The sequence below is a fragment of the Leishmania infantum genome, chromosome 18 (genome assembly GCF_000002875.2).
Source record: "Leishmania infantum JPCM5 genome chromosome 18".
Classification (NCBI taxonomy): Eukaryota; Euglenozoa; class Kinetoplastea; order Trypanosomatida; family Trypanosomatidae; genus Leishmania; species Leishmania infantum.
In genome coordinates, this window is record NC_009402.2 from 432,403 (window position 1) to 456,542 (window position 24,140).

A 24,140-nucleotide genomic window follows, 5' to 3' on the forward strand; every position below is an offset into this window, starting at 1 on the left:
GCAGAGAGGGAAAAAAGCAAACGTGAAAATATGTGCTCGTCTGACTGTGCGTATGTGTGCCGGAGAGAAGAAATGCACGTGGGCACTGCGGCGCCATCGCCACACGCCCACACACACACACACACAGACACCTGCTCGCTCCCAGCACGTGCACAAGTGCAGCACAGCTGCAGAAGCACCCTGTCCACTGACCACGTGCGCACAGCCAGCGGAGCTTCCCTGCTCTTCACCTACCTATCCATTTCTTAGAGTTCTCTCCTCCCTCTCTGGCTCATGATTTCTTGCGGTGCCGCAGCTGTGTGCGTGCACAGACCCACACGCACACCAGCACAGTGCACAAGCCAAGGCTTGCATGGCGCACCCCACTACTCCACTGCTGTCCTCGCTGTTTGATTAGCATCTGTGACGCCTCTCTCTTTTGTTGTTGATATACACGCCCTCTTTTTTTTCTCGTTCACTTCTTTGCCAGCGTCTCGGCCCACTCCCTACTGTCTCTCCTCAGAGACTCCTCCTCTTTATCTGCGGGCTTGTCTGCAGGCCCAAGCCCCTCATCTTAAGTAGTGCGACTGACGCACCGGCGCTTGCGAGAGCACCAGTGAAGTCGGAAGCAGCCACCCCCTCGCGTGCAGACGTCACAGCGCATTCGAGAGCAGATGCCCGCGCGCACATGCTGTCCTACGGACAGCCCAGAAAAAAGGGCTGCTGCAGCGCCTCCTGGGGAAGATGAGCCGCCGCTAGTGCACAGTGGGTGCCGAGAAACTCCACCATCGACAACCGATTCTGCGCACGGTTTGCAGGAAGAAGGCAGCACTGCTACAGCGCCAACTTCTGCGGAGAGCGGCACTGCCCTCGTCTCGCGCGGTGAGTCCCGGGCCGCGGTGCACCTCCGCTCGCCTGCCACAGCTCAGCAGAGCTGCGGCACCCTCATCCCTCTCAACCCAACAACACGGCGCATTGCCGTCGGCATCGCCAAGGCAGGCATCTCCATCGCGGATGGCTTTCTTCTCTCCAGCAGCGCTGTCCTCAACCCGGTCATATCGGCGTCGTTCGTCGTTTACGAGTCGGTGAAGGTGGTACAGGCGTACCGCCACGGCGAACTCACTTCCCTTGGTTATCGCACCACCAAGGGCGACGTCGCCCTCCGCATCGGAAAAGAACTCGCCACCATGGGGCTTGGTATGGCGATCGGTCACGGAGTGGGTGCCCTCATCGGTCTCAGCGCGATCCCTGTGGCTGGCCAGATCGCTGTGGCGACAGTTCTATCCGTCGGGCTGGGCACCTGCATCGGCACGCTTCTGACGCATTACGTCGATCGCTTCATGGTGCGTCTCCAGCTTCGCAACCAGTATGGGTACCCCATGGATGAGCGCGGCACGCGCCGCCGCTTCGAGGTGCTGATGGAGCGTCGCCACGACCTGTCCACACTGGAGGCGTGCCGCGTTGTGCAGCATTACGCCGACTACCGTGTGGCGAGCGGGTGGGAGAGCGCAAACGACCTGGACGACTACAGGGCCTCGGGCGACATCACACGCATGCCCGTCTCTCTGCAGCACTTTGCCGTGGTCCAACTTCAGCGAAAGTGGGGCTTCGTGAAGGAGCGGGCGCAGTGCCGGCAGATCTACCGAGCCTTGTTGCTGCTGCATCACCCAGATCGCGGCGGGTCTACCGAGCTGGCGGCGCAGCTGAACAAAGACTTCGAGTTCTTTGCCTTCTGCCAGGGGTGGGACAGCGACTGCGCGTCGCTGTTGCGCAGTGCGCACAGCAGTTCCGCGACTGCGGCACCCGCCGATGGCGCCTCGCGGCGGCGTCGCGGCAGCGTCATCGTGGACTACCTCCGCTCACTCTTCCGACCGACAACGAATTCGCGCGTCGGCGCCAACGACCTGCACCAGTTTGGCCTGCTTGCCTTGGAGGCTGGAACTCCGGCTGAGATGCACCGCCGCGACGTCACTGCCGCACTTTCCTCATTGCCCGCCGCCGGCGCAGCAGGTGACAGGAGCGATGAGGCGGCACCGGAGAAGTGCGGAAGTCTTGGCGACATTGACAGCTTCAGCGACGGGGACGGGGACGAGTACGAGGACACCGTGGCTGTGGCAGCGGTGCGCCAGCGCAGCGTCACACGTGTGCTGCGTGCCCTACACGAGGTCTACACGGCCACCGCCGAAGCCATCACATTTTCTGGGCTCATCCAGGTCTCTGACGATACCGATCGGTGGTCCCAGCTGCACCAAGATGTGAGCCTCTTTCAGCGACTGCAGTACTTCATCTCATTGCACGCGCAGGCACTGGCAGCGGCCCATCACGAGAGCGCCGGGCAGGCGGCAGCGAGTGATCACTGCGAGGAGGTACAGCCGCTGTGTGCAGCAAAGAAGTACATCTTCCGCACCTTCCGCTGGTCGACTCTGCCGGAGGCGGTGGCGAAACGGGAGGAGGCCCGCAGCGCCATCGTCGCCGCCGTCTTCACGCCAGAAACGAGTCAGCAGCTCACCTCCCTGCTGGAGCTGTGGCGCACCGCCAAGGCAATGGCGGAGAGCTACTTCCGCGCCTGCCAGAAACGCGAGGCGGACGGTCGTCCAGCCACAAGCCGAAACGAGGACGAGGGTCGGCAGACGCTAGACGCACTCCTGCGCATTCACACGCAGATTGAGGCAGCTGGCACGGCAGCGCGGGAGCCGTGGGAGGGGCGCATGGAGGAGTGGGCCACGCGGACTGTGCCGGGTTTTTCGTCCTTCATGGAGGACGTGAAGGAGGTCGGCCTGACGGCGAGCAACGCCCTTGCGGCCGAGTACGCGGCCCACGCCTTTGCGTCTGTGCGGCAGCAGTGCAGCGAGTACTTTAAGGGGTGGAGTCGAAAGCAGGACACACTGCAAACGCTTCTGGCGGAGCTGCAGCTGGAGTACACCGCACTGCGAGGTGCTGCGCAGGGGAGCGGCGGTGGCAGCCCGTCTTCAACGGCGCCGGGTTTCGCCTGCGATCCTGAAGCCGCAAGACGCATTGACGACTATCAAACCCAGCTCCTCCTCCTTCACAAGCAAATGGCGGAGGTGGACGTGGGCGTGGCAGAGTGGGCAAACACCTGTGCTGCCCACTTCCCAGAGCTCACGACAACGATGCTTCAGCTGCCGTCCACGTGCGTTGAAAGCGTCGTCGGAATGAGAAAAGACAGTTCCTCTGACGCGAGCAGTCCGAATGAGGCGACTCTGGCAGGGCATGACTGGACGCACCGCTTTCTCGCCTTCGAGCGCGAGCGCACCCTCCTCCACTACACGCGCGTCGAGGCCGAGCCGGTGAACCCGCTTGATCCGTTTACCTCTCGCATCCCTGCACACAACCCGTCCGACGCTGCTGAGTGGGAGCAGGCGGTGAGCAGGGAGGAGAGCGATGCTATTGGCGCACTCCTGCGCAGCTTCGAGGCGAACGAGGCCATCGAGGACGCGGTCGTGGGCCGACACGGGGTCGGGATGACGCTCCTTCAGGCGCTGTACAACGACCCACTCACGGGGGAAAGCACGCCGTGCTGGCTGAAACGCTACTCCTTTGCTGGTGCACAGAGCAAGAAGGGCGTGACGGGCCTTCGTGCTCTCGCACAGAGCATCCTGGCTGAGGAGGTGGCCGTCTCAGCCGCGTGCAGCAGCGACCGGGTGGTATCGGCCCGCGACATCTTCTACAACCGCGAGCGTCACGAGATCTTTGTGCACTACGTGCGTGGCGCGACACAGCAGCGCTTTCGTTCCGTCAACGACGTGCGGCGTCAGGTGGAGCCACTCGGCCTACGATGGTTGCACGACGTTCTGGAGTGCGTGGCGTGTCTGCACGCCTGTCAGCTCGCACACGGGCACATCTGCCTCAGCGCCTTTACCTACGATGATTTTGGCAACACGGCCCTGGGCGTCTTCCACCCCGCCTGGGAAGGCCACAATTCCGTGAGCCCCGCGCCAGCCGAAGAGCCCAGCGTTGCTACCACGCCGGCGCCGAGCCTTGCCGACCGCCAGCACTACGATGTCATTGACGTTGGCATCATGTTGCTTACGGAACTGCTGCCTCTCTTCAACACGGCGCGTAGCGGCTCTTCCACGCCACCGCCTGCTGCTGCGTTCTCCGCGCTGACTCTGTCGCCCACCTCGAGACAGCCGCCGCCGGGAAGAGGCGGCGGCATTACGGAGGCTGACGCTGTCTCGGATGACATGGTGCGTGTCATGGAAGCCGTTGCGGCTCACCTCGTAGGGAAGGAGGAACCGCGCTGGTCGCTGCTGGACGCGCGACAGTTTGTGCGCCGCTTCCAGCAGCTCCGCTCTGGAGACCTCGCCATCTTTTCGAAGCAGGTGGCGTACCCCGCCTCCTGGGCGATTCGCTGTGCTGTACCACCGGTGCAACTCGTTGCTGTCGACGCGACGCCGTTCCGCTTTCCAGCCACCCTGACGGCGTCAGCCGCCGCAGTGCGCGTTTACCACAACCGCCATGTCTCGCTATGGGAGACGTACTGGCGGTGTCGGCACCAGATGACCACGCTGCACCGCGGTAGCCACATGTTGCCGTCCGTGGTCACGCAAACCCCCCCACTTATCTTGTGCAGCGACGACTGCGAGGTACATGAACGCTACCTATGGTGCGCGTGCGCACACGAGGAGGTGGCGTGGGAGCGCTGCCAAGACGGCTTCCGCTCCTTGCGACGCGACGCGACTCAGCTCACACTCCGCAACGATATGTTGCCCCTCTCACTTGTCGCACCGTCAGCCCGTCCTGACGGTAGCACTGAACTATGGGGTGTCATCTGCCGCGCGACGCTCGGAACGACCCTTGAAGAGACGGAGGAGGAGTTCGCCGCTACGGAGAGCAAGACGGACATGGCCACAGCGCAGTACAACAAGCTGTCGTATGCTGCCCAGCGCCGTAGCCACCTCGTCACACGGCCGCAGATGAAGCAAGAACCGCAGTCAGAGTCACCGTCGGCAATCTGGGTGCCATCCCCTTGGGCCCGCTGCTACCCTGAATATATTGTACACATCTCGTGGCTATGACGACAAAAAAAAGATCCGACCCTCTTGCCGCGCCTTCGCCGGTTCCCGGCCCGCCCCGCGCCCCCACCCCGCTTTTCACCGCGGGTGAGCGGGGAGCCCCCCTCCACGACACCAAACCCCGCCCACAACGCACCCGCACCCCCCCCCACCTCCCTCTCCCCTTCCCACACACACACACACCCCAAGAACCCCCCGCCAACACCCAAACCCCTCAACGCAGCCGCCCCACGCAGGCCACACCCACGCCCCTGACCGAGGGCGGAAGCGGTGGCGCCCGTCGTGCGGGTAACCGGGCGGTGACGCAGGCGCATGCCGGATCAGCTCAGCGAGGAAGCCGGCCAGCCGCAGGCCAGGGCCTTCCCAGACCCTGCGCTCGGCATGCATGCCATGTTTTTCCATCCGCCGCGGCATCCCATTGCATGGGGCGGTGGCTCTCTCCATCGGGGTCTGGGGGCCTCCGTGGTGTCACTCGGGGCGTTCCCGGCGCGCTTCCGGCACCGGCGCCGCGCCCGCCCACACGGCCCCACCTGGGAGACGCCGGACGCGCCGCGCACATGCACGGCGGGGCCGGCCCGCATGCATCTCCCCGCGCCCCCTTCGCCCACCGCCCCTGCTCTGCTGGCCTCTTCTTGCCCTGTTCGGGTGCGATGCGCCATATGCCAGCGGTGCCTGACAGCGTGTGCGCACAGCGCCCGCGTCCCGGCGCCTGACCCAAGACAACGCCGTTTTCTAGCAGGCCCGCTGCCTTCGCCCCCGCACCCGCCGACACCACGAGAAGGGGGGGGGGCGTTGCCGCCAGCCTGCGGCCGCAGAGGAGCCCCACCCACCCACCCCCCGGCCCGCACGCCTTTGAGAGGGAGCCGGGCGCGTGGCAGGCGAAAGGGGCCCACGCACACGCACGCACCAGCGCACAGGGAACCCGCCGCGCGCCCCCCCCGCAAAGGCACGGGAGGGGGCAGCCCATGCCGCGCGAGCGAGGCGCGCGCAACCAGGTCAGCGCGCGCAGGATCATAGCGTCAGACGGGGTGCGCTTTCAGCCGCCAGCGATCCGCGAACCCCGCGCAGCGTACCGGCCACAACGCCGGTTCGGTCTCCCACATGGCAAAACAGGTCGGGGCCGGGGCTCTGGCGAGGGCGGGGGCCACCACAGCGCCAGCGGAGCCGCAGGCAGCAACACCGCCCCCGCCCCACGCCGCCACCGCCAGCCACCCGTCGTCGCAGCAACCCGGTGCACCCGGACAAGCGCCTGCGCGGGAGTAGGCAAGCGCGGTCTCCCGCCGCCTCGTGGGCCCAAGCATCCCTGCACATTCGTGCGGGACCGCGGCCGCCAAGGAGCCCCCGCCGCAGCGCGTGGCGCCGTGCAGCGCGGTTTCGGGGGATGCAGGCCTGGCGTCTGAGACCGGCGGCCAGCCCCGCGATCCACGCAGCTGGCGTCAGCGCCCCCACCGGCTTGGCAAACTTGCCGGCGTCGCCCTCTTGCCCCAACACACAGTCACCAGAGACAAGCGGAAGCAAGGGGCGCGCGAGACAGGCCAGCAGCGCCAGCAGCTGCGCCCCAATGCGCCGCACCATTCCCCCGAAGCGAGCAAGGGTGCCCCGCACATAGGGAGAGCCATTGCCTGCGCGCCGCTGGCCTTTTCTAATTCAAAGAGTTTGCCAAACGCCTTGAATGAGTTGGCGCGTCGAAGTAGATGCGACCGCTGCGCATGAGGAGTTTTTTCCCGGCTGCTTTGAGGGGATCGATGTCTGCATACGCGCGCCAAAGCCGCCGAAGTATTCTGAGGACACTTTTCGCAGTTGTGTGACCCTCATCGCAAAATGCGCACGATGGTTTTTTCAGGCACTCTAGCCTGCAGAAGCGGCCGTGCGCGGGACAGCGACGTTATGAAGCAATTGGGAAATAAGATCGTTCTCTCCGGGCGGGGGTCTTTCATGTGTGCGTTGGGTGGCGACAGCCATGATTAGAGATGCCGTAGCCCAAGGGTGTTCGGGGTTTCTTCCTCAGCAAATGCGGGCCCTTTCTTTTTACCACTAAGAAAACAGGAACGGGGATCCGTTGGCAGGCCCACCTCTGCGAGGAGGCCGCCCCCGCCCCGGACGTCTGGTTGAGGAGATTCCGACGACCCCGAAAGCGCGCCAGCCCACGCCGCGCATTTTTTCTTGATTTAAGTCGCGCGGAAAAATAAATTGCCACCCGCTTACGGCCCGTAGGTGACGCAAGCGCGGCTGACCGCAGTGATTCCGCCACTGGGCGCGGTTTTCCTCTGAAAAAAGGTCCCCCTCATGAACCACACCAAGCAAAGTAAAAGAAATGCGGTGGGGCGCGCACGGGGTCTATTGATCACGGGGAAAAAAGATGAGAAACAACATCTCCTAAAAGCACGCTTCCTCCGGAGCGCCTCCCCAGGCACCCTACCCCACCAAAACGCAACCGGAGTAAACAGCAACCGCTTCAGCAAGATCAACGTGGCGCCACGTAACCCTACCACTCAACCCCCTTTTCCAGCCTTTTTCCAACGACGCAAAAGCAGAAACAGCAACCATACGAAAAAAAATATATGAATTGGTGAACCTGAAATGATTTATCTCAAAATTCTTCAGCGCCGCGACCTACCGAGCCAAAGGCGTGAGCGTCGAGTCCACAAACGCCGCCCCTATAGCGGCACCTGGCTGGTGCTGGGCCGCCGTGCGGGAGAGCAAGCCCGCGCGGTCTGCAGTGGAGCGGCGGGGACGGAAGCCAGGCTGCCGTGGCTGGAGCTTGTCTCCCAGATGGTCGCGCAGTCGTCGCGAGGTCCGTTACTCATGTGGGTTGCGCAGACCACGGGTCAGTGCCACAGGAACGGTGGGGAGGGGGGGCGGCGGGATGTCGCGCCGGCGCCCGCTGGCGCATCTTTGTCAAGATGTTTGCCTGCTCTTCCACGCCGGGGTGGGTGTTACCTTGTCCCGCCGCTGGTGTGAGCAGCGCGCGGGCGCACGGGCGGCCCGCACGCACGCCCATGGCCGAGGGCAAGGGCGTTGCAGGGCACCCTCCCACGAGCGGCTGCCCGTCGCGCCAGTTTTGACCCCCGCAATCGTCTACAAGCGGGTGTGCCGGGTGGGGCGGCATTCCCGGCGGCTGCCGCAAGCAGATGCCGACATTGCTCCATACTTCGGTTATACTTTGTGGTTGTGTGCGTGTGTCTGTGGTGGTGCTGCGGTCTTGCGGTGGGTGTGGCTGCGTGGGAGATTTCGCTTCCCTCCATGGCGCGTTTTCGAGTTGTCTTGGTGCTCGGGGTCCGTGCGGCACTCTGATGCTCGCGCGTCTTCGCTTCCTCGCCGCTGCGGTGGGCACGGCGTTTTGCGGGCCGGTTCGCCGATGCGGGCGCGGTGCGGTCTTCCGTTAAATTTTCGGAAAGGGCGCCATGGGGGCGTCAGTCGTTACTGGCAGCGAACGTGCCCGTGCGGTGGTCGCCCGGTGCCGCGGCGCCGTCCCCGTGGCTCCGCCTGCGCTGTGCCGCTGGGGTGTCCCCACCGTTTGCCCATGCCAGGCGCGCGTCACCGGATAGCCCGCGCGGGGTGGTTCTGGCCCGGCCGAGTCGTTTTCCCCGCCCCACCCCAGGCAACGCGGGGACCGGGCGCCACAGCGCTTTGCATTCGGTCCGGGGCTTCCAGCGTGGCAAGGGCGCCCCCGAGTATGTAGCCGGACGTCCGCTACATCCGCCCAGCGGGGTCGCCGCAGCAAAGCCAGGCGGCCGCTGCTGCAATTTCGTCCTTTGGAATAGGGGGCGCGCCCATACGCCGGCCCCCTCGTATGCGCACTGGGGCGCCACCGCCGCCACCCCCCCCCCCCGAGCTTGCCACGCCAGGGCGCCGAAAACCCCGGGGGACCACGTGCCGTGCAGATCTGTGGGGGTGTAAACGCTTCTCTTGCGGAAGACAGATTTGTACCGAGGATTCGCATAGGAGTCGGGCCAACCAGCCCCGTTTGAGGTCGCTCAGACCGCTGCCACTCCACGATGTACAGCGTAGGCGGGGCACAGGGCTACGCGCAACGCCGCCGCGGTGCAGCAAAAGAAGCAAGAAAAATATGTAGGTGAGTGCACATGCTAGTCGAACCATCGAGAGGATTCATATCGAGACGGTGCGAACGCGATCATAACGGCGAGCCTTCACGGCACATCGCCGCCTCAGGCATTTCCGCCGACACCGCGAGTCCACGGCCGTACCCGAGGACAGGCCGCAGGCTCTCGGCTTCCACGCGGGGTGGTTGTCGCACCCTGACCCCCCCCCGGTCACGGGTGCGCAAAAGGTTTTGAAGGTGGAGTCGCAGAGTGGTTAGGGAATCTGCTCGGGCACGAGAGGGCTTGGTAAGTATAGCTGCTTTCGTCATCGGCGCCATATTTTTCGGGGGAACAAAGGTGTGCAAAAGGTGTGTTTTTGGTGCTGTTTCTGGAGAGCAGGCGCGCAACAATGTGTGAGTAGTGAAGATCCCCTCTTTGAGTGCTGAAGGTTCACACCGCGCGTACGGAAGGGTCGAGTTTTTTTTTTGTCAGCGGAACCAAGGTGTTTCCATGGCGGGTGTGAATTGTTAGTGTGAGCGGGGCTTGGTGAGGCGGGTGGTGTTAGAGGGTGTGTGGCGGCGTTATATAGTTTCTGAAAATTTTTTGCTGACGCGGCGCGTGTACAGACCGAGCTCCTGCGCGTGAGGTGGCTAGAACATTTGTGGCGCTTATTGTTTCAAGTCGTTGTCAAAAACTAAACCAGCTTTCTTAAAGTACGTTTCTGGTTTTCAAAGGTAGCCTTTCCGTCGCAGCAGTTAAAGTTAACATCTAGTGGTGGTGTGGGCGTTTTTTTTTCGGCATGCGCATCGGGGGGGGGGGATCGGCTGGGGTGTGTGGGCGTCGCGGCGCTTCGGGGTGTGTGGAAAAAGCGGGCCGTGGCCCCATGGCCGCCGAATGGCGTGCGGGGGCGCCGAGCGGCAAGCCAAACGCCGGCGAGCCCACCAAAACGAGCCGCGGCAGATATTGCGATTGCTGTTGCTCTTTGGCCTCATCCACCGCCGCCTGCTTCGCGGAAACGCTCGCGTGGATGGGGCCAAAGGAACCAGCGTCGGCAAGGTGCTTTCTGGACTTGCTTTTCCTCAAAATAGGTTGCTGTGGACGGCATCGGGGCCGTCTCCATCTTATGAGATTTGAAAGGGTGCGCGGCGCCGGTGTGGGGGCGGCGGGCCCGAAACGCCGCAGTTCAGGTAAGCCACCTCGGGGGAGCAGCAAGTTTACTGCCGGCTAAGGTGTCTGCGGCTCATGTGGCGCTGACTGTGGGGGGGGGGAGGAGGTATAGTTTCTCTCACGCTGAGTGCTGCCAATGTGGCTCAGTTATTGCAGCGGGGACAGGAAAGTTTAACCGCAAGTGGGCCAAGTGAAGCAATAGCGGTGGGGGGATGCAGGCTTCTGTTTCGGTTTTTTTCTCGATTTTTCTGCTTTCGGCGACCTGAGGGTGTCGTATTCAAAGGTGCCCGCTGCACAAGAATACTTGCCTGTTGCTTCCACTGGAGACTAGTTTTTTGGACAGGTTTTCTCAGTATCGCAAAGGGATGGCAAGAGGGTCAACTGTGTATTGGCCTCTTCCAAGGGAAAAGTTCAGCATTGAAGAGAGCCGCCACGATACGCCGAAACATCTGTCATGTGCTGCCTTTGCACGGGTGCTTGTCTAATGTTTCTCTGCAGGTGATGAGAAATAAGGAGTGAGTTGAGATGAAGTGGGAAAAACTTTCCCTTAAAGAGGGGACAAAAAAAAAGAAACCGCGCAGTCGCGGGAATGTATTTTGTACACAAATAACCGGAGGGCTCGTTAGCACTCTTTCAATTCTCTCATTCAAATTGATGGCACATACGTGTTTATTGCAGCAGGTCGCTGCAACGCCATGCCATCCAGGACCTGACCACTGACCTCTAGCGATAAATCGTTCTGTATCCTCGACGTCGTAGGTACTTGACCTTGTCGCCACCAGAGGTGCTTTGGGATCGGCAGGGGATAGGAGCTGACTAGGTTCCCTCACGGAGAGAGTGGGCGCTGGACCCCGATACCACGCACTGAGGTGCCTTCCGTCATTAGGTGAGCACATATCATGCGAACTACAGTAATGTGATCACTTCGCGTCGTGGCGGTTTCAACAACGCAAGCCAATTTCTGCATCAGTCTCGCTTTGAATAGAGTGTCAATGTGAGGACTATTCAGGGAAGATCAGTTTTTCTTTTCATAGTTGGCGTCTACTCGTCGTTCTTTCTGAGTCCGCGCTGGTGATGTCTGCTGTGTTGTAGTTTTCCGAGCCTAAAGACAAAGCACTCTTCAGGTTCCTCGCCTCATCAAAGTTTTCCTCCATTTTCTAACTTCTCTCCCGCTTTTTTTTCTATCGCCTTTATAATCTGAGTGCCTTTTCGCTGGACTTGGAACTGTAGCAGAAGGCACAAGAGTGCAGTGACAGTCATTTTACAGAGCACAAACACACATTAAGAGCAGCAAAAACTGGGAACCCATGACAGTGACACGGGAGCAGTCATATATCTCTGTGTGCAAGGAACTAAATGACCCCCCTCTTCGCCAGCTTCAAGAGACTTTGAAGTATGGCGATGCAAGGCTTGATGTCAGCGGAATTTACTTACCACGGAAGCACTTTCGCTGCGTATTGCAATTTGTTGAGGAGCGCCCCGACATCGAAGAGCTAATCTTGGATGGTGCGAACACAGGTGTGGAGGAGGTGAAGCTACTGAAAGAGTCATTGCTGCGCTCTTGCGTGTCAAAGCTGAGTCTGCAACGGATAAAGCTAGACTCTGCAAGCGCAAATATTATTCGTCAACTCTGCATTGAAAATTCGAACTTAGTGTCTGTTGTACTGAGAGACACGTGCATCCCTTCTTATCTAGTCGATGAAATTATGCTGATTGTTGATTTGAATCGCTTGAACGCAGAATCGCTGACCTCCACGTCTACTGCAGGGGCGCAACAGAACGCCTCGGCTGTGGGACGGTGGATGCTTTTCAGAGGAAAAAAAGACCGTGACTTTTGTGCGACTGTGAAGCTATCGTCTAGTGTGCAGAGTAAAGTTGTCGACAGTTTTGTTACATCATACGATTCTGTTTTTAGCGATATCTCTTTTCAGCAAGACGCTTTCAATCACCCTGTTGCAGGGACGGAAACAATTCGGTGGAGTAAATACTGTGCATTGCACTCCTTTCAGGAAGCTGGGCTGGGAAACTCCAAAGCTCCTTTCTCGCCATCGCCTTATTACAACAACCAGAATTTGTGCGCTGCTTTGAATATTCTCAGCATTTACGATGCCCTCTGCAAGTCGTTGGTTGTAAAACGATACCCTGATGCAGGACTGTACGTTTTTCGCCTTTTTGCTGGCGAATCACCCGTTGAGGTGTACGTTGACGATTTAGTTCCATGCGTTCACGTAGATGCGGCGTGCACCATTGTTGGTTTGAATTCGTGCAGTAGCCCGTTTTACGCCGCGGTTCTTGAGAAGGCTGTTGCAAAAGCAATTGGTGGTTATCGCTACATCCAAGAACTATCGTTACGTGACTGCATCGATCTCCTTACAGGTTGTACAAGTTTCGAAGTGAATTTATTGAGCGGATCATCGTTTTCTACCACTTTCGACACGCTGCGGGCCCTGAGCGAGTATGGACACAAACTGGTCGCGTGCGCCATCCCGCGTACCTCGATTGAGGAACAGACTTTTGAAGAGAGTGGGGTGTGCTGCGGCATTCCGTACGCCATTTTGAAAACGGATGCTTGCCAAAAAAATGGTGCTCACTATGCTTTTTTAATCCAGGTGGCTGCCCCATCGAGTGAAAGGGCCCTGAAGTACGCGTTTGAGTATGAGATGTACAAAACGGAAGAGGTGAACGGGAATCGTGTTTTGTGGATGACGTTTGAAGACTTTGCTGCTACGTTTGAGCGCATTTTTCTTCTGCTGTGGCCTTTCGACGACGCTGTATCGGATCATAAGACGACTGTGGAGTTTCAAGTAGCAAGCGAGTCTCTGTCTGCGGCTTCTCAATTCGCCAAGAACCCCAGTTTTTTGATTCAAAACAAAGGAAGGAACTCAAGCGCGGTTATGGTGTCGCTATCCGCTTCTTCCGCATCTGACGCCACAATTGGAGCCGAATGTCTTTTTTACAAGGCCGCTAATACTGAGAACGGAGCTTCCCTGCGTCGCTACAATGTATGCGAAGGCAACGCATTTTTTGGCTCAGAGGTGTTCGAAGGGAATGAGGGCTCTGTTTTTTTCAATCTGCTTCCCACAGAGCGCCTGCAGATGACTCTTTCTTCGCGTGTACCAAGCAGTTTTAGGATTCGAATATCTTCCGTGGAGAATGTCGACGCAATGCAGCTCCCAGACATTATGGCTTCGTCGACTTTTTCTTCAAAGTGGAATACACTCTTTAAGGCAAAGCGTTTTTCTGACGATATATTTCAGCTTAACAGGATTAGTGTTGGATGCACTCTCAGTCTTGTGCTTGCTCTCTCTCAAAACACTGGCAGCAGCCCTCCTTTCCCGCTCGGAGTGCTTGGTTGGAAGGGTACTTCTATCGACGTTGTCGATGCAACCAAGCCACATTTTTCCACACAACAGGAAAGGAGCACTGTCTGCGTACATAGCTTCCTGCTTACTCTCGCTGCTGGCGAAAGCTTCTTTCTCCTCCCTTACTGCTGCGGAAGCCGATGTCCCGATGATTATGATCTTACAGTTTTCTGTAAGGAGAGCTTTACGCAGAGCAGTGTGAAAACGGCCTCTGTGCTACGATGTACAAAGACCTGACGATGCTTTATCTTCATTTTACAAGCAAACCAATCAACCGTGAATAATAATGTAAAAAAGAAGAGCCTCAGAATCATATTCGCCACTGCTGCCCTTGCAGCGGAATTCCACTCAGCCATGAGTAATGGGCGTTTTTTTTTTCCCGAGTGCATTCATCCCAACGGGGGAATTCACGACCTCACTTTAAAAGTGTTTCGCGTTGCAAATAATGCATTGGCGATAGAGAGCTGGTGACTATGAAATAAACCCTGTGCTACTTCTCCAACCACACTCTCGTTTTTTTTTTTGCTTCTGAGTCGGGTCTTTATTATTATTATTCCCAACCCTTCATTTTTCTCTCGCCAGGTTTGAGGTGCTTCTCTCGATGAAACACCGTCTCGAGTGATTCTTCAATTCTCACTCCTTCCTTGCTCTCGGTAGCCAATGCCTCACAAGCGACACTTCGATCAAACCAGCCGACTGGGGTCATGGATTTCGATAGGAGCAGATGCTCTTCTTCGCTTTTCAGAGCTGGAGAACTACTCCAACTCACTTCCATTCAAGTTCGATAATTCTTTGGTGGCGCACAGCGGATGCGGTGGGCTCGTTGCTCTTTTTTCGCCAAGGGCTTGTAATTTTTCAACAAACGAGAACTCTATCTTCCTCTTCCATCTCGCTGGAGCCCCTTTGCAGAAGCGCATACGTATTCCCTTGAAGGCGATTGAAAGCGTCGTCTACATGACATGGAACAAGGCAGCTGATCACCTGATAGTAGTTTCGAATACAGGTTTCGTCCACTTTTACAACTATTGCGGTGCAACGGCAGCGACGTCTTTGCCGATGGAAATACCGGTTGTCTGTACATCGTGCGACAACGGGTTTGTTGCACTGATCGACACCGCAACTGAAGCGAAGCTTGTACTTGTGCACCTTGGACCACAGAAGGAGTACACAGTGCGCGAGCTCTCTTTGCCGCAGAGCATTCGCCAGTTCATGAGAACGATCGCTCTCGTCGCCCTTGACGAAAGCGCTGACAAAAGACAGACAACAGAGGTGTTTCTTTCTTATTCACCGTGGTCCTCGAACTCATTCATTTGTCGGTGCGTTTTCGGAGCCTCAAACTCGTCTTTCCTAGAGCTCGATGTGCCAGTCGAGGGAGGGCGAGTTCTGGAGATGTGCCGCTCGCCCACCGGCCGCGCCGTCGCGTTTATGATGCTAGATGGGTCGGTATACTCAACGAATAGCGGATTCTCTGAGGTTTCTCTGCTTAGGCGTACTGACGCGACTCCGGAAAGTTTTGTGCAAATGACGTGGTGTGGAAGCCATTGTGTTGCATATCTACAACGAATGCAGTACGGCAGCGCGTCGGGTGAGGCTGAGGGTGAGGGTGAGGACTACTCCTGCTCGCTATTCTTGATGAGCGTCGACGAACCTGACAACAGTGACTGCATCTCCGACTTACCGTTTGATGGTTGTCTTCTTCCCGAGAAGGACGGTGTTTGGGTGCTTTCTAGAGAGTCGCTGTATTTCTTGCAGATTGCCCCGCTTGCCGTCCAGCACGTCTTTTCTGTCGGTTCGCGGGCCGCTGGGGCGATGCTTGTGACAACGTACGACGAGTTCATGACCGGAGATGCATCTGCCGTGCGAATGCTACGGAATCTTGAGCACACCTCAGGCGCGCTGGTGGAAGCGGTCGCTGAGTGCGTTGCTGCAGCAGGCTTCGAGTTTGACGCGGCGCAGCAGAAGCGGCTGTTGAGAATCGCCGCATTTGGCCGAACATTTTGTTCCCTCTGTGATTCAAGCTCATTCATAGCCATGTCGAAGCGACTGCGTGTGCGCAATCATCTTCGTCTCGAGCCGCTCGGCATGATAGTGACTGACCAGCAGCTCGCCGACCTCGGCGAGGTGCGCCTTCTACAGCGTCTTACTATGTGCAGTGAGCATCAGGTAGCCTTTTGTGTGGCAGAAGCTCTCGGGTCAGATTTAAAGCCAGTGATGTTGGACTGGGCGATGTGTAGGCTGGCGCGTGTCTCTGTTCACAGCAAGGACGAGGAGCTGGAGGTCGCGAAGCAAATAGTCAAGAAGCTGAAGGCGTGTAGATTCACTGCATTCGCAGAGTTGGCACAGCAGGCTAAGGTCACCGGCCGCGGCGCCGCCGCGGTGGTACTGCTGGATGCAGAAGTGAATCCGTCTCAACAAGTGCCGATGCTGCTCAGCATAGGCGAGCCTGAAATGGCCTTGAAGCGCGCCATTCAAGCCGCTGACGCGGATCTGGTGTTCACTGTCATGGTTAACATGATCCGCAGTCGCGGCTCCGCTGCGCTTGCCACCTTGACATCGCACAAAATTTCGTGCGATCTGCTGCTGCAATACGTGGGGGTGTGCGAAGGCAATCAGCAGCTCATGGCGGAGTACTTCAATAAGCACCCACGAGTTCAGGCCTACTTCCATCTGCGCAGCTACTTTCGCGAGGAAACACGACTGGGACACGCGCTGTCGCAGTCGATGGAAAGCGGAAATTGGGAAATGCTACAAGAATGCAAAGGCGTGGACATTCAGGCTGCTATTGTCTCGACAAAAAAGGCTGTAGAGCAGAGCCCACGCCCGCAGTCGACCACCACGGCCTTTTCTCCGATTGTCGGTGGCGGGATTCCGTTCCCAGCTTCCATGATCGATGAGCGCTTTTTGCAGCTGCAGAGCAGCCTCCTCGACGAGCAGACTCAGCTTATGAACGAGTACAAGGACTACCGCTTCCTGCAGGCCAGCGCCGCCGACACGATCCGCTACGCCCTCGAGCATGGACGCACTTCTGTCGCGCAGCGGCTGAAGAATGCGTTTTGTGTACCAGAGAAGATGTTCCAGCGGTGCATGCTCAGTGCGTACTTGTGCACTAGTCAGTGGGACCTCATTGACGACATGAGCGGCATCTCGTCCAACAAGAAGACGCTGCTTGACGGCGAGGCTTTTGTTACTGCCTTGCTCTCCTACAAGCGCCCGCAGCAGGCAAAGCAGTATATTTCGCGCATTCCAAAGATTGAGACGCGGATGGAATACTACGTGCTCTGCAGCGACTGGTTCGGTGCCGGTGCCGATTGCAAGCGGAGCAACGACCCCGATTTGCTAACGCAGCTGAAGGACCGGGCCAAAGGAAATCCAGACGTACTGCGTCAGATCGAAGAGGGCTGGAGCACAATGCCCCACCCGTCAGGCATCAGCTTTCCCAAGTTCTTTTAGCATCACGTCTTTACACGGAAGCGAGCAGAAATGGCAGACAACTTCCTCTTCCGGGTACCATGACTATCGACTCCTCTTTCTGTTTTTCCATCTCTTCCTTTGCAAGGTGATCTCCAGCGCATTTCGTTGCTGCTGACGAAAAAGCTCTAGGGATGCGCCGACAACGTGCTGTATCTGCTATATCTTCATCACAGGAGTGGCAATTCTGGCCTGTGGTGCGCCGCGACAGAGACAGTTTCCTGTGTCATATTCATTTCCCAGTAGAGGTTGCGTTGTGATTCTCGTTGGGCAAGGTAGGGCGCCGGCATATGCATAGGGGGTGGGCTGTGCACGTCGTGTGTTGTCGTTCTTCGTTCTCCCGCGCCATCGATCGGGAGTGAACGAAAAAAAAAGAGGCACCAAGTGGAGGTGCACGCTTGCCGCGTTTTTTTCGTTACTCTTCCCAAAGCGCACACGAACCGCGTTGCTATTTCTCTTAGCCATCACGTGTCCAAGGTGTGTTGAACAACAAATTCGCGAGGCTTGCATGTAGGGCTTTCTTTTGATCATGCAATCATGTCCACTGTCCACCTCACACTCCAGCTCTCTTCTATTTCCGTTCTCGTCTGTTTCGCCCTCTCCGTGGGCCTCTGGCACCCCCAAATAAAGCTGTACGAACTCCTCATGCATAGGCGAGGACGGGTGAAACAAACCACGCAAACAGGATCGAGTCAAAAAGGCACAGCTGTACGCCTCTTTACTCTCCTTTTCTCCCCCCATTCGTGTTCTTACAGCTACAAAAGACTCTGCTTCATACACCTCCGGTGAGTGTGACCAGCTGTCGGGGGCATACTCTGCCAGAGAGAGATTCAAATTATCCGTCGTTGTCTGCCTTTCTTGCGCCTTGGACATTGTGTTCCTTTTTCTCAGTCATATCCTTACCAGTCATAATAGAACACCATGATCACCAAGGCCGAAGCTTCCAAGTGGAGGCTGAGCGACTTGGAGATGCGTGAGACGGTCGGCACCGGCACTTTCGGCCGAGTACGCTTGGTGAAGCACAAAGGAACAGGCCAGTACGCGGCCCTCAAGATCCTCAAGAAGCAGGAGATTCTCCGAATGAAGCAGGTCGACCACGTGATGGCGGAGGCAAGTCTTCTCCAGGAGATCGACCACCCTTTTATTGTGAGCATGCTGCGGGGATACATGGACAAGAACCGGCTGTACATACTCCTCGAGTACGTGGTAGGCGGCGAGCTGTTCTCGCATCTCCGCAAGGCCGGCAAGTTCCCTAATGATGTCTCGAAGTTCTACTGCGCCGAGGTGATCCTAGCATTTGACTACCTGCACAACAAGACGATCGTTTACCGCGATCTGAAGCCGGAGAACATTCTCCTCGACCAAGACGGTAACATAAAGATCACGGATTTCGGATTCGCGAAGCGCGTGACGGAGCGTACGTTTACGCTTTGTGGCACACCTGAGTACCTAGCCCCCGAGATCATTCAGAGCAAGGGGCACAACAAGGCTGTCGACTGGTGGGCGCTCGGCATCCTGCTGTACGAAATGCTGGTTGGCTACCCGCCGTTCTTCGACGACAGCCCGATGAAGATCTACGAGAAGATCCTTGTGGGCAAGGTGCTCTTCCCGCGATGGGTAGACTCGAAGGCCCGAGACTTCATCAAGGGCCTTCTATCCCTCGATCCCACGAAGCGCCTTGGCAGTTTGCCCAACGGCACGGAGGACATCAAGAACCACAAGTACTTTGCGGAAGTGGACTGGAATGTAGTGCTGTCCAAGAAGATTCCCGCGCCGATCCCGGTACGGCAACACAAGGAGGGCGATACCCACTACTTCGACAAGTACCCCGACAGCCCACTCAACTCTTTGCGCACTTTGACTCCAGCACAGCAGGACTGCTTCGCAAACTTCTGCAACGGCCAGTATACGGACGAGTAGTATCCCATTTCTGCCTCCAAGGTTTTGAAGTGCGGAGGGCGGGGAGCGACGAGCACGTGTAGACCTTTCTCACACGCTTAGTTGTGTTTCCCGCCTCCTGCGCCAGCGGCGTTCGTGTTGCGGTCGCGCACACGAACGCCGCTAAGCATCTCTCCTAAGCTTTCGGGGAAGTCGCTTTGCCTGCAGGTTCCTTTGCAACCGCCGTCGCTCTATTTTCATGTTCAGACTGTTTATTTTTTCTTTGTTTTGTGCCCTTTCCACCTCGAAGTGTTTTTGGCACACGCGGAGTGGGGAGGGTGTAGTGCGTGCGGGTCGCACGGCGATTTCTCGCCTTCACGATGTATGCATAGGCGTTTCAGAACTCTTAAGTGTAATTTTGACGAACGCGCAAGCGCAATGTATTATAAAAGACACGCACACACACACAGGGGTTATTGTGGATTGTGATCTCGAAGGGTTGGCGTTGGTGTCGATGGTGTTTCTAGCTTCTTTTTTTCCGCCTTTCTTTCGGAGTCGGCTCTGATTCCTTTTAGACAGTCGAATAGGCGGATTGCTGCGTTCTCAATGATCAATGTACGCGCAAAGTGCAGTCAGTAGAGGGTTCGATGCCATGACTTTCGTCCGCTGATCTTTACAGTCTCTCTTTTTGTTTCTCCGGCGACCTTCCCCCCTTTCGCGTGTGCCCCCTTTTTCACTTTCTTTTGATGAGAAGGAGCTTTCCTCTGAGCCCTCTTTCACCTTTTTTGTTCCCCTCCGCTGCCGCTGGATGAAAGGTCTGCGCGTGTGTTCGTGATGGCAAGAGGAAAGGAGCACAAGATGCGGAAAAGGGCAGAGTTGGATGTGACGGGCAATGAAAAGACCTGGGAGGCCGCCACCGCAGATTTTGTTCACGACGATGTAGCTGTAGCCGCGTTGATGGATATCTTGTAGAGCGGCGATATAAGTCAAACGCTGGGGGGGGGGCTGATGGGGCTGCCTCTCCCTCTCCTCCTTTGCTCCTTGCTTCTCCTGGTTTTATCCCTCCTGGAATCGACTTGGAATTTACACACATCAACATACTCATGTGGTTTTAGGTGCTGCCCTTTTCCCGCGTCCTCTCTCCTCCACAAATGATTATAAAAAGTAAGGTGTGCCTCTTGTCATCAGAAAACAAACGGGAAAAAGGAAATCCACATCAACGCACATTCTCGAGACTGTGCGGGAGTGCGCTTATGTGTGCCGTGCGTAGAAAAGGTATTGTACCCGCTGCCTTGTATAGCTTTCGGTAAATATGTACATTATTCGTGTGTTGCCTTGGCTCTTCTTCTACCCTCCTGTGTCTTTATTTGTTTCGCTCTCTCTTCCTCTTTCTACGGACGTTAAAACGGCCATTTTTTTTTTTGCTCTGTCCCTCTTTTTCGACTCCTTTTTCTCATATTTGCTCAGGTTGCTATCTCCTCTGATCCGAAGCTCTCTTTCTCCTTCCGCTTTCCTCGCGTTGCTTCCCCCACCCGCTGTCCTTCTCTCCGTCCCCCCTTTTAGCTGATTTAACGGTGATGTCTGGATGTCCCCCTCTTTTTGCGCATGTTTGCCGATTCCATCATGTCTTTCAGCTCTATGTGTTGCTCCCCATTTCTTTTTTTTTTGCGGTTCGCCCACCGTTTATACATCAGTGAGAAGAGTACATATGATGTTGAGAGATGGCGATTAGCTCCCTTCCTGCTCTTTTTCTGTCTTCCCAGGATGCAAAGCGAACCGAAAGGAGAGCGTGAAAAGGGGGAAAACTCAAAGCGCCACCCCCCGAAGAAAAGAAAACGAGCCATGCTGAAGCGCCTTGACTCATACAAGAAAGGATAGTGGAGGAGGGGAAAACGCGGAGCTGACATTGTAAAACAAAACGGTTCGCACCTGATAAGGAAAGGCAAGAAAAGCAGAGAACAAAAGGTGGTCGCATATAGGCAAGCAAGGAGGAAGTGAGTTGACAAGAGACAAAGCAAGGGAAATCTGCCGGTGTTTTTACATGAGAAGCAGGCCACCGATCGGTAGACATTCTCCCATCTCCCCTCTTCTTTTTTCATGTAGTACCTGTGACGATTACGTGTGGAATACTTCAGAGGAGACCGAACACAGAACAGACGAGGAAAAAAAAGGAAGCAGCGAGGGGGGCTCATCTTAGTGATAGATGTGCAAAGCATTAGGCGTGAAATGAATGTGTACTGTGGAGCGTGTGCTTTCCCACAATGCCCCCTTCTTCGATTGCTTCATCTTTGGCGCAAAGAGACGCCGCTTTCGAAATAAGAATGTTGTGATGTTCCTGTTTCCTTTCGTGCTTTTGAACGTTTTTTTTTTCGCTTTCCTTTTTCGTAGGGGTAACAGACCACATTCTTACATCCCCTCATACACACAGCTACACCCACGTTAATAGCCCGAGTGCGCCGTTTCGTTTTACATTCTATGTGCGATCATTGAAAGCTACCTCTCTCAGACAATCAAAAGAAAAGTACGTCTTGAACATCAAGGAGCTTCATGAGGTGTTCGTGGCTACCGCACTGCCAGCAAGTACCGGAGGCGCCGGCTCGTTTTCTTTTTCTGCCTTTTCCAAGCAACCGACAGGACACGTTTCTGTGCTTGCGCATTACCACGATGCTTACAGTGAAGCACGACCGTCCGCATTCACTCAAGGTATTGCGAGCGCGAACAAGGAAATCCCAAAACAAGCCACCTGTGTATGTTTCTGCAGTCTCCCATGCGCAAACTTACCCGTCTTCGACTCTGCCGCCATTCTTCTCTCTTTCCTAGCTCTGTTTCTCTCTCTCTCTCTGCAAGAGAGCTGAAGTCTGACGCGCTTCTCGTTCTTTCATTTTTTTCTCCTCTTTCCTCCCTTTTGGCAGCTTCTCCCCGACACGGTTGGTCGACCGCTCCAGAAAATAACAGCAAGAGACGAAATAGTAGACGAAAACCTCACCCACCGAACAGGCGGCCGCAAAAAATTCCCGTCTGAACTTTTCTTTTGCCTTCCTGCGGTGCCTCGCTCTAGCAGCGGCAACGATGCCCGAGTTTCTTGAGCAGCTGCAGCAGCTGGCAAGTGTGTATGCCATCTGCGGCAATACTGTCTCCGTGATGGCGGGGATGAGCGACACAGCAGAGGAGCTGTCATTCCGTTCCTACGACAGTTCAGAAGACGCCTCCTACATCTGCAACCTGAACGAGAAGGCCCTTCACACAGCGAAGGCCTCGCTCTGCGACAATGCCGATTGGAGCAGCTTCTTTCGCGAGGTTCAGCTGGCATTCAACTCGGGTAAAGTAGCCGTGCAGCCTGGGAATGCTCATCGAGCCGCCGGTACTGCCACCGCGCCAGTTTCCGCCGACTCCAAAGGCCTAGCATGCTCGATGGAGGTGCATTGCCTGTCGGGGTCAGGGGAGAAGCGTGCCACCTTCGTGCTTGAGCGAACCACGGAGGACCAGCAGAAGTATATTCTCGAGAGCATGCTGCAGGCGCATCACATGTATAATCACCCGAAGGAGTACGAGCAGCAGCTGCTCCACATCATGGAAGCCAAGGAGATAGCGTGCACGAAGCGCGAGGCACTTGATCGTGAGCTGGTCGCGCTGAACGATAATCTGACACGCAACAAACACAAGCAGAAGATAAACAACGAGCGCAAAGAGGAGCTTCTAAAGAGCCTCGGCGGTTACAGCACAGAGAACACGGGAAATCCGTGGCGAGCGATCCAGGAACAGCAGCAGAGGGCAGCTGGCGAGAACAACAAGTCTCGGCTTCCGAGCCCGCTCGGGAACCGCATCTGCAAGGACTTTGATCTTGTCCTGTTTCGCATGATCAAGAGTCGGTGGCTGTCACCGGAGCAGTGCGACGCATGCTCGCCCGCGAATCGCGTCGTGCAGCCGTTCTCCAAGGAGGACCTAGCGATCCAGGTGAGCCAACTCTCAGGTAGCCGAGCTGCGATATGGAAGGCGCTGGACTCCATCGACTCATGGAGCTACCGCGTGTTTGATGTCCAGGCGGCTATGAGCGGTGACGACTACCTCTCGCTCTCGACGCAGACGCACGGCGGGTCTCTTCTGGTAACCATGTACGCACTGCTGTGCATGCACGATTTCCTGCAAAAATTCCAGATCGACGAGCAGATTGCGCTCAACTGGATCAGCGCAGTGGAGGCGAGCTACCATGGAAACCCGTATCACAACTCGATGCACGCCGCGGATGTGCTGCAGATTACGGACTTCATCATCACACGGGGAGGGTTGGCGAAGCGGTGCGACCTAAGCGACATCCAGGTCTTCTCTGCCTTGCTGGCTGCTTCGATCCATGACTTCGACCACCCTGGCATCAACAATAACTTCCACATCAAGACCGGCAGCTACCTTGCTACGCTGTACAACGATCGCAGTGTCCTGGAAAATCTGCACGTGAGCAGCGTTTTCGAGCTCATGAAGAACCCAGCCTTCAACATCCTAGCAAGCTTCAGTGATGAGCAGCGTCATGAGGTCCGCGAGACGATGATAGAGATGGTGCTGGCGACAGACATGGGCTCTCACGGAAAGTACGTGGCGAATCTGAAGGGCAAGATGCAGGAGCACTCTAGTTTCACCCAGACCAGCGAGCAGAATCTCTGCCTCGCGATTGCTCTGAAAATGGCCGACATTTCAAACTGTGGGCGCCCGCTTGACATTTACCTGCGCTGGGGCGCGAAGGTGTCGGACGAGTTCTACCAGCAGGGCGACCGTGAGCGCAACCTGGGCCTCGAATGCAGTCCCTTCATGGATCGCCTTCAGCCGAGCCTTGCGAAGAGCCAGATTGCCTTCATGAACTACATCATCACTCCCTTCTTTGAGCAAGTGGCCGAGCTTCTGCCTGATATGCGCTTCGCGGTGGGTTTGGTGGAGGAAAACAAAGCGTACTGGGCCAACCACGACGACTCGTAGAGAGATCGCACCCACCGCCTTTTGTGGCGCACCTGTTTCCTCACCGCCCCCCTTTTTCGTGGTGACACGCTCTTTGTGGAGACACACACACACACGCACAGACAGACACAGTCTTCGTTCTATCTAGCGTCACTTCGGTTCTCTTCATCGGAAGCGGGACAAGGATGTACATATTCGTTTATTTCTCTTGTCGCAGCTCCCACCTTCACGACCTCCCTCGTTGCCTCTCCTTGCGATGTTAT

The 24,140-nt window shown here is 56.9% G+C and overlaps 5 protein-coding genes across 5 annotated transcripts; all 5 read left to right on the forward strand.

The window, feature by feature from the left end:
* Positions 1 to 653: 653 nt before the first annotated feature.
* LINJ_18_1060 (conserved hypothetical protein) lies at positions 654 to 5,018 on the forward strand (the record flags this gene model as incomplete). Its single annotated transcript, XM_001464883.1, has 1 exon — positions 654 to 5,018. The coding sequence occupies one exon, from the start codon at positions 654 to 656 to the stop codon at positions 5,016 to 5,018; it is 4,365 nt and encodes a 1,454-aa protein (XP_001464920.1).
* Positions 5,019 to 11,532: 6,514 nt separating this feature from the next.
* LINJ_18_1070 (putative calpain-like cysteine peptidase) lies at positions 11,533 to 13,824 on the forward strand (the record flags this gene model as incomplete). Its single annotated transcript, XM_001464884.1, has 1 exon — positions 11,533 to 13,824. One exon carries the CDS (start codon positions 11,533 to 11,535, stop codon positions 13,822 to 13,824), a length of 2,292 nt encoding a protein of 763 aa, XP_001464921.1.
* A 717-nt stretch (positions 13,825 to 14,541) lies between these two features.
* LINJ_18_1080 (putative vacuolar protein sorting complex subunit) lies at positions 14,542 to 17,037 on the forward strand (the record flags this gene model as incomplete). The annotated part of the gene is made up of 1 exon (XM_001464885.1): positions 14,542 to 17,037. One exon carries the CDS (start codon positions 14,542 to 14,544, stop codon positions 17,035 to 17,037), a length of 2,496 nt encoding a protein of 831 aa, XP_001464922.1.
* A 939-nt stretch (positions 17,038 to 17,976) lies between these two features.
* Positions 17,977 to 18,975, forward strand: PKAC1 (protein kinase A catalytic subunit; the record flags this gene model as incomplete). The annotated part of the gene is made up of 1 exon (XM_001464886.1): positions 17,977 to 18,975. The coding sequence occupies one exon, from the start codon at positions 17,977 to 17,979 to the stop codon at positions 18,973 to 18,975; it is 999 nt and encodes a 332-aa protein (XP_001464923.1).
* Positions 18,976 to 22,002: 3,027 nt separating this feature from the next.
* PDEA (cAMP phosphodiesterase A) lies at positions 22,003 to 23,898 on the forward strand (the record flags this gene model as incomplete). Its single annotated transcript, XM_001464887.1, has 1 exon — positions 22,003 to 23,898. The coding sequence occupies one exon, from the start codon at positions 22,003 to 22,005 to the stop codon at positions 23,896 to 23,898; it is 1,896 nt and encodes a 631-aa protein (XP_001464924.1).
* Between the last annotated feature and the right edge of the window lie 242 nt (positions 23,899 to 24,140).